This window comes from Phaethon aethereus (genome assembly GCF_964289735.1).
Source record: "Phaethon aethereus genome assembly, chromosome: 1".
NCBI lineage: Eukaryota > Metazoa > Chordata > Aves > Phaethontiformes > Phaethontidae > Phaethon > Phaethon aethereus.
Window position 1 is genome coordinate 192,428,479 of NC_138575.1, and position 10,128 is coordinate 192,438,606.

Consider the following 10,128-nt stretch of genomic DNA (forward strand, 5'->3'; position numbering starts at 1 on the left):
TCTGTTTTTTAATTACCACTACAGGGACTAAGAAAAAATAAAACAATTAAGATGATCAAGGTACTGGAGCATCTCTCCTATGAGGAATGGCTGAGAGAGCTGGGACTGTTAAGCCTGGAGAAGGCTCAGGGAGGATCTCATTAATGTGTATGAATACCTGAAGGGAGGATGCAAAGAGGACGGAGCCAGGCTCTTTTCAGTGGTGCCCAGTGACAGGACCAGAGGCAGTTGGCACAACCTGAAACACAGGAGGTTCCCTCTGAACACCAGGAAACACTTTTTCACTGTGGGGGTGACCAAGCACTGGCACAGGTTTCCCAGGGAGGTTGTGGAGTCTCCATCCTTGCAAGTATTCAAGATTCATTTGGACACAGTGCTGGGCAACTGGCTTTTGATGACCCAGCTTGGGCAAGGGGGTTGGACAAGATGAACTCCAGAGGTCCCTGCCAACCTCAACCATTCTGTGACTCTGTGAACTATAAATTAGTAAAGCTGATAAAACTATTTAATACTCTCATCATCATGCAGATTTCTCCCTACAACAAGCAAGTGAACACTGCTTCCAAAATAAAAGTTGCCTTCCATGAAAAGGAAGGCAGTCTGAGGTGACTACAAAACACAGAACTGCAGAACAGGAGTCATCAAACAAAACATCTTCTTACTGCAAAGTCAGGTCTTAGGAATTTGTGCCAGGACTGGCAGAGGTTTCAAAATTATCATTTGAACTTGTGTGACAGTCTATGTCTGTAGCAACTCGTGTAGTTTTGGGGGAAAAAAAAAAAAAAAGACACATCTAAACCAGGCAGAGAGTACAAGCAGATGCACTGCAGCTTTTCTTCACATCCTTTTCTATCTAGTCTGGTTGTCTTGTGAAGAACCTTTCTTCTCCCCCCTTCAGCATTGGTAAGGATCTGGAAAAGTTACCCAGACACAGAGTATCTATTTGTTTATATAGATGCTTTATTACAAAGTGCCTGAGCTACAACTTACAGGCCATAAGCAGCCTGCAAGGACATCATGTTTCTTGGCTTACTCCACTCAATAAATGAGTGCACATGGAAAGAGCCATGAAGCTTAAAAAAACAAAAGGAATGTAAATCAGGGATGGCTGCTCCTACAAAAACATTTCCTCTAGTCTATCTGTTGTTTGCCATGGGAGTGAAAGCAAGACAAGAACAGTATCTATGTATTAATTGTTCTCCCCAGAACAACTCCTCCAGCTTGCTGTCACCAGGAAGATTACCTGACTTACATGCTGTGTAACACTAATGCTGGACAGTCAATCTGCATTCACGCAAAAATTTCAATACTTCAGGGAAGTGCCAGATCTACGTCTCACACTGGCTATGCTGTGCATGCAGAGCATGTCTGGCTGTACAGCTAGTTGAATCAAGTCTGAGGCTCACCCTGATGGCAAGTTCATGCACTGCAAATACAGTATGCTGCCATGAGGCAGCCGTTTCCATTGTGATGGTACAAATCAGTCCTTTTTTTCCAGCTGCCAAATGCACAGACATATGCATTCATTGATAGGAGATTTGGGGAACTTCCAAGAAATTGATCAGGAGAAGCAAGCTATTTTGCTGGGCTCAAGCTAAAACATGCTTCTGACGCTTAGGACTGAAACCCTGAAGAAAGTTCAGGACTCGTGCTGGAAGCTTTGTGGGTTAAATCCTGATTTCAGTACAGCTAACCTTACAATGAGCCTTGACGGGAAAGAAAAAGTTGTACTCTTCTAGACACATGAAGCCAAAGGCTTTTCCGAGTACTTTTGCCGTATGATTTACTGAACAGAGCGCTGACTCTAAACCCAAAATACTGCACCTGTCATTTATGGCCCAGGCAACTTAAAAGCAAGGTATGTAGGTGTCTCCCTCATTATTTATTCTTCTTGCTTCCTGGAAGTCTCCAGCATTACTTAAATCTCATCTTAATTAAGATATTAAGCCACGGCAAACCTGTGATCCTTCAGCTTCATAAAGACACTCAATCTAAGATTCATACCTTCCAAGGCAGTGGCCATAAGCTCCTTTTCAAGTCAGTGGGGAGACACACAAATTTCATCATCTAAACCAGACCAGATTTCTTGTTCTCTAGAAGAACCGTGACTCTTCTCTGAACACAAGCAATTATCTTCAAATGTTGAAGAGATACCAAGAGGTGTGGTTTGAGTTGAGAGATGTGAAACCAGCAAAGGTCTCTTCTGCAAACAATCCACACGCTTCTCAGGCAACTGCTCTGTCAGGGAAGAGGAAAAAGATTAAGGGAGAGAAACCAATGCCTGTGGCACCCTACTTATGAGAGACGTTGGTTCAGAAATGAAATGTTAGGTCATGCTTGCTGGACCTCCCAACAGAACTCTTCCAATTTACCTGCTTACAAAAAGGCAGGGATGCCCTGGTAAAACCTATAGTCAGTGGTATTTAGGACAGTAAAGACATTTAAATAAAAACACCAGTAAAATAACCAATAAAACTCTGTGAGGGCCTGACACACTTCTAGTTCCATTCCCACATCCTGAGTCCTCATAGGTGGAAAACTCAATCCAGGCAGGTCAGAATCAAATAACCATTACTTAAACTGAACTCTTCCAACGCCCACTACAGCAGAGACTTCATCTTTCTGCTTGGGGCTATAGCAATGGCCAAATAAACTAATGATTCTGCATTTTCCAACCAGCACTCTTCTGATGAAGAAGACACAGGACATAACATAATGTTCATAAACATCCCTAACAGCTTCAAGACCTCAAAATGCACAGGTGGCTACGACATGAAAGAGATCACACTGACCTCAGACTGAAAGATCACAGGTTCTGGAAATGTCCCGTTCAAAGAAACAGGGCTTGAAATGCCATCAAATTTTGGACAAACTCAACTCTGCAAAACACTGGAGACTGAGTTATGTGGTTCAAATTTGCCACATAAGGTATTTTATTTTTAAATAGAGAATGCAGTAGAGAAAAAAAGCACCTAGCAACGTGACAGGAGATCAGAAACATTTTGGCCTGTTCTGCATAAGCCTCTCCTCACCTACAGTCTGGTAGTTTCCCTCAACAATTCCCAGCATCCAGGATAGTAGGATGAGTTTCTTACATTGTTCCAAGGGAAGCCATTTTAGAAATACAAAGTCTTGCTGTTTACTGACATGTCATTAGTAGTATTTTACAAAACAGCACTGTTCAGTCTTATCTCTACAGTAATCCTCTGGTCTGTGCATATACTCCCCAATCAAGACAAAACAGGAGACAAAGTGTATTAGCCAGAGACAGCCTGGCCATCCTCCAGTGGAAATTGTCCCCAGCGAGCATGTTCATGGGGATTCTTTGAGACAGCATCAGGCACAGGGTATTTTGGACATCCTGTCCTCGGCCTCACAGAGTTAACTTGCACACATTGGCAGAGAACAGACAGGTACCTCTCTATAAAAAGGGGTTCACTTACAAGCAGGAGATTAAGGCAGAGCTGGAAGACAGGACATCGAATACCATCCTCTTCTGGCCGAAGAGAAGGGCCAGTATTTACAGAGACAAGAGTTGCGTGTGGTGGATGCAGGAGATGAACCCCCCTGTCCCAGGGAAGCCTCTGCCTCCTCACACACCTCACTGTATATCCCCCGCGGCAGGAACAGCGGTGCCCAGGGCCCGGGCTCTGCCCGGAGGGACGGTCGGGAAGCGCTGTTCCCTGAGGAGACCCGAGGAGGAGGAGGAGGAGGAGGAGGCTGCAACTGCTTCAGCGACGGCGGCGCTGCTCCCGCCCCTCAGGGGGCGCTGCCAGCTCGCGCAACCGCCCGCCCCACCCACCTCAGCTACGGCCACGACCCACTCGACGCTCCCGCCCACTCGGCAGTGCCGCGCACAGCTCCCAGCCCCGCCCCTTTCTCCTCCCCTCCGCCTATCTCCATCGGGAACCAATGAGAGAGAACCAGTACCCGGTTGGTCCCGCCTCCGCCCAGCCAGGAGCCACCTCTTCCGGCGGAAAGGCGTCGCGGCGTTTGCCCAAGATGGTGGCGGGAGGGTTGTGTCTGTGTGGGCTGATCAGGTATTGGGGGTGTCAGGGTGGTTATGTGTGGGAGTGGCGCGTCCTGGCGGCGGAGAGGGAGGGGAGAAGGAGCCTGCGCCTCCATGGCCCCTTGCCAAGCTGTGGCCGTGCTCCCCCATCTCCTCGGAGCCTCCTCGGGTGCCACGCACCCGCCCCGCCGCCTCGTGCCCCGCCTGAGGGGAGGAGGCCGACGGGCAGGGCGAGGTGGGACGGGTCCCTGACGGGTTCTTCCTCGCTCTGCCGCCGGCCTCGAATGGGATAATGTACTTTTTCATCCCGAAAATGAAAGTGTTTTCTTACCTGACGCGTCAGTCGTGACGCGTGACTCGCTGTGGGCAATCCCTGTAATGTCGAGTAAATGATGTTGCTTACAACGCGTAGCACAGCATCAGAATCCAGGCTCTGGCGCCTGTGAAGCTCTGTAGGCCAAGAAGAGTCTCCTGTGAGAAAATTCCCGTTCCTGGGTCGGGAGAGCTGTGCAGGGAGGCGGCGGTGAGCAAAGGGAATGCCCCTGTCGGGGAGTGCTTCAGAGACTTGAGGAAACGGGACACTCTCTTTAGAGAAGCCGCGCGGTGCTTTTCTGGGCAATCGACATAGCTCTTCACGTCTCAGGGGGAAGGGAAAATGCAGGTTCTGGGTCATACACTACAGACTGTGCGAGTAGCTGAGCACCAAAGCAGTTCACAGTAAGGCAGGCCAAACAGGAGCTTGGACTGAAGAAAACTCTTTAAAAATGAATTTAGAAACCACTTCACTAGTGGTGTTTTGCCAGATAGCTGAGGGCATGCAACCTTTATAGTCTATACAGTACATGGAGGTAGATATAGATATATGGCATGAATAAACAATAATAAATGATTGCAAGGTAACAGTAGGAAAAAAAATCTTTGGCTAAACAATGTGGAATAGTGATTTTTTTTTCCCCGTAATTGTTGAAATGTTACATAGATACTGATGATTTCTGAGATTAGAACTCCCTGTAGCTCTACCCGTAAGCCCTTCTCTCTCAATTTTATACATAGGATTTCTTTAAAGCAATTTTATATTTTAAAATTTCCGGCTTGTTTCAGGTTGCTGTGCTCATTGTTAACCCCTGCATTATTTCTAAGTGGAATTTTGTGTGTCTGCTTGGTGGTACTGCTGTGGGGAATACGGCTCTGGATACAACAAAGGAAAAAACAGTTGACTTCGGCAGGAAGAGATGGGAAGCGGCCATTGCTGGTTGCATTTTTTCACCCATATTGCAATGCAGGTGGTGGAGGGGAGAGAGTCTTATGGTGTGCCATAAGAACACTCCAGAAAAAGTAAGCATATATGTTTATCGAATACTGTGTTTCATTCTCAGCTACTGATGGTCTTATTTACGCACATTTTGGCATTTTACATAGTTAAATAGGTATTGTTAATCAGCTGGTCTTATCCATTTTTTTTTTACATCTGAGTTTGACCTGGTTGCACCATTCCACTTCATACCTTTACCCAGATTTTGATCTTTTGTGCTGTGGCATCTCTCACTTTTTCTTTCTCTCCTTGGGAGAACCCATCCTCCTTCATCAGTTTTCCACTACTGGTATGGACCTTTGTATAGGCATAACTCATCAGTAGATAATGGATAATCTTAATACTTGCCTCTTGGTGCAGGAGGCAAAACAAATTAATATCTAAAGTAGATTTAACATCCACCGGCTTGCAGTCTTCTGCATTTTACTCATGCTATGCACTAGACAGATGTCTCCTAATGTAGGGCAAGGCATTCTTAAGTCTGTAGAATAATACTGAGCTCCTTCCATGTTTTACTCAAAAAAGATATTCCCCAAGTCCTCAGCCATATGTTTTTCTGCAGATCAGAAAAAACTGTGGAAGTATAAGGAAAAGTATACTTTAGTTAAAATCATTTCAGAACTAGGCCAGACATTTATTCTCACATACTTTTTGAGTAATTTTGAGTGGATAATATTTTAGTTTCATGTTACAAAATTGGAAGAGAAGAATGTATGAAATTCTTTTTGTTTACTCTTGCAGGTACAGAAATATAATGTGTGTTGTTTACACTGGTGATAGAGATGCCAGTGGAGAAGAAATAGTAGAAGGTGCTTTCAGAAGATTCAGTATTAAATTAACTCATCCTGTGAAGTTTGTGTTTCTAGAAAAACGCTACCTTGTGGAAGCTTCTCTTTACCCTCACTTCACTTTGCTGGGACAAAGTGTAGGATCGGTGTTTCTCGGCTGGGAAGCTCTTCTAAAGTGTGTTCCTGATATTTATATTGACTCAATGGGTTATGCCTTCACGCTTCCCCTCTTTAAATACTTAGGAGGTTGTCGCGTTGGATGCTATGTCCATTATCCCACAATCAGCACCGATATGCTTTCTGTCGTTAGGAATCAGGATACCAGGTTTAACAACGCAGCCTTCATTACAAACAATCCTCTTTTCAGCAAATTTAAACTTGTCTACTACTACTTCTTTGCTTTCATGTACGGATTGGTTGGTTCCTGCAGTGATGTGATTATGGTTAATTCTTCTTGGACGCTAAATCACATCCTTTCCCTCTGGAGAGCTGAGGCTTGCACTAGCATTGTGTATCCACCATGCGATGTTCAGGCCTTCCTGGATATTCCACTGGAAGAGAAAAAGAGCACCACTGAATATTCCATTGTTTCCGTCAGCCAGTTCAGGCCTGAAAAAGATCATCGTTTGCAAATCAGAGCCTTTGCTAAATTGCTCAATGGGAAGAGACTGGGGCAGCAGCCATCACTGAAGCTTATCTTAATTGGAGGCTGTCGTAACTGGCAAGATGAAGAGCGTGTAAATAACCTTAAACGTCTTTGTGAAGACCTGGGAGTTAGTAACAACGTGAAGTTCAGAATAAACATTTCCTTTGAGGAGCTAAAGAGACACCTGGCCGAGGCCACCATTGGCCTGCATACAATGTGGAACGAGCACTTTGGGATCGGTCAGTATCTCCTCAGTTTTTCCCATTTTCCCCAGCTGGGGACACAGCTCAGGAGCTTAGACACAGTTCATGTGTAGACATCCATGTGTAGAGGTTCTGAGCATGTTTCAGCTGCCTCAACTGCCATTTGAAATGTCTGGTATATGCTGTGGGGCTCTAGCTGCTGTTTCAGGGGTGTGACTCTCCCATAGATTATTTGTAACAGTATGTCTCTTATTTGTAACAGTAGCCCATGCAGACGGCCCCAACTACCCCCATGTAGATGCCACCAGGTACCCTTGGTCATCTCATTGTGTGCCGAGGCAATTAAATCAAGTCCTTAATTCAGTTGCTGTAGCATGGAGCAGAATGCCAAAGAAGAGCTGGGACCTGGTTTACAGGGTGCTGTCATACAGAATTAAAGTATTGGGCTCAGTTTATTTGGATTAGTTGAGTCCTGACCTTGAAAGGGAATGTAGGATTGTCCATCTGCCATAAATCTAACACAGGGTAAGTTAGCAGCCAAGCAGATGGATGCCATACTTGGCTGTAATGTGGCTAAACTGCAGTTAATGTCATCAGGCTTTATTAGAATACAGGTTAAGTAAGTATCAGGAGTAGTAGTTTATAGTCTGTAGGAACTTTGTACAAAAGAAATGTACTCTGAAGTGTCTCCCAGAAGCAACTGCCACAAAATGGAAATAATGGTTTCTCATATTTTTTTCCCACAAAACAATTTAATGAAGTAAATTTTTTTTAAAAAAAGTGCTACAATCACACTGATTTTGAATTTCGGCATTATTTCACCTTCATCTCTAATGGCTTTCTACCTCTAAAAAACATGTTCCTAAACTTTGGTGATTTTTGACGTAGGGGAACTTTTAAAAAATCAAATCAGAACTGAGAATAGTCAATTAAAGGGATTTCTGAGGTCTGTTCTGGAATCATGGAGGAGAACTGAAGCTGATGTATACATTATATGCTATTCCCATCCCACTGCTTTTGGCTGAGGCAAGCTTACTATCAGATTCCCGTTTCATTAAAACTTCTTCCATCACATACACGGATGTAGCGATAACAATTTTTACGAGTTTGTCTTGCTGAGCTGTCAAAAGCTATAAAGATTTGTTAATCTGCAAAATACTGAACTTCTGAATATCATCTGATTGAAACGTGCATAGTCAACTTTTCCCTCCATGTCTTTCCAAGTGTTAAAAATCTTCACTGTGAATGAGAGAATGAATAGAGTTATGTTCAGCTCTAATTTTTAATTATTTTTTGCAGCTGCCACCATACCATAAAACCAGTGTTGCAGTGTTCTGTTACAGAGCAGCACAGAACTATGCAGTATTCTGTCACAGAGCTACCTTCCATGTTTATATTTGTTTTAATATCTGGCTTTTTTTCACAATATATACTGGTAATATAATCTATCTCAGGTAAATCGAATATGTTACAAGAACCACAACTTAACCAATTATACCCGATTTCTAATTTCAATTTTATGTGTTTAAGAGAAACTATCATTTCAGTCCTTACAACTGAAAAACTTAAATTTGTTTGTCTTACGAGACCATTTACTCTGCTTTTTTCAAACTGACCTAGAACAGCAGTCTACAGGAACTTATAACTCTGGGTGAATTTTACTGCGGTTTTAACTTTCCAGTGCCTTATAGAAAGCCAAAGTACACGATGTACACATTCATATCAGCATGTTTTCTGTCTTTTACAGGAGTAGTTGAATGTATGGCAGCTGGCACAGTTATCCTGGCTCACAATTCTGGCGGCCCCAAATTAGATATTGTGGTACCCTATGAAGGACATATCACAGGCTTCCTAGCGGAGAACGAGGACAGTTATGCTGAGACAATGGCTTATATTCTTTCTTTGTCTCCTGAAAAAAGGTTAGAGATCAGAGAAAACGCTCGTCATTCCGTGCACAGGTTTTCTGACCAGCATTTTGAAGAGACATTCCTGTTATCTGTGGAGCCATTATTTAAATAAATGTATATTAATAAAAATGTATATGAATAAAATTAACATTTTATATTTGACTATGTGTCACCTGTAAATATATGTAATCTATGATCCCTTGGTCCCATTGCAATAAAGAGATTCTTCTTCTTTCTGTCAGTGTATCTGCTTTATGTAATTGAGAATTTTTAACTGAGAAATAAATGCTCCTGAAAATGTTCTGTGTGGACCACATGACAGTACGGTGCAGTGCAAAACCCTCTGGATTCACAGAACCATTGTATTTCCTTGGTAACAACTGCATCTGGAAGGTGTTTTATTCATTGAATACCTTCCTTTCAGTCTCCATCCATTTCATGACTCTTCACCCACAGTCACACTTTTTAAAGTCAACACTTCTGTTTGATAGCTTTTGTATCCAGAGGATTTTTTTTTCCAGAATCCGTAGCATGTTTTCAATTTGCTGGCCCCCATTGTGTGGCAAAACTCTATTATGTGAGATTTTAATTATGGTTCTGGAGATTTCATTACCTACAGTGATTCCTTTAGGTTAATCATGTGGTGGTTTGGCTAGCTTGCTTTTTAATAAGTGTAGTAATTGTACTTCTGTATGATTTTTATATTAGCTACTTCCTCATTCCCTTTCACAGTATGACAACTTAATGGTATTTTTCCAACCATGCTCTATTGAAAGGTTTTCTGTTCCTAGGGAATAGCAGGGTCTAGATTAGAGGGCATAAGTAAATGCTATACAAACATGAACATTAAAGCCCTGAACTACTAGCTGTTATAAAACTGAGAACTCGGTGAACATAAATGTTCAAAAATTGGACATCTGCTTTTATATCAAAATTGGAAAAACATGTAAGTCCTTTTTTGAGCCATCAAAGCAGTATTTTGTATTTTAGAAAAGGAAGAGAAGTGTGAAAAGCTACTGAAATCAGACTTTAGAATGTGGTTTTCCCTCTATTTAAGCTTCACCTGGATTATATGAAATTTTATATGTGAAATAAGATGGAAGGACTGACTGTTCCATGTTTTATTAGGAATGGGGGAAAGCACAATCCTTAGGTGCTAATAAACCCTTTTACTGCTACTATACAAAACTGCTGAGCAGGTGGTGATAACCATGTAGGTCAGTGAAGCTGTGGATTACAAAGCTGTATTGGCAGTACACAGAG

At 42.9% G+C, this 10,128-nt stretch overlaps 1 protein-coding gene across 1 annotated transcript; it reads left to right on the forward strand.

The window, feature by feature from the left end:
• Positions 1-4,002: 4,002 nt before the first annotated feature.
• ALG11 (ALG11 alpha-1,2-mannosyltransferase) lies at positions 4,003-8,977 on the forward strand (the record flags this gene model as incomplete). Its single annotated transcript, XM_082002760.1, has 4 exons — positions 4,003-4,040; positions 5,111-5,344; positions 6,063-6,994; positions 8,706-8,977. The coding sequence occupies 4 exons, from the start codon at positions 4,003-4,005 to the stop codon at positions 8,975-8,977; spliced, it is 1,476 nt and encodes a 491-aa protein (XP_081858886.1).
• Positions 8,978-10,128: the final 1,151 nt, after the last annotated feature.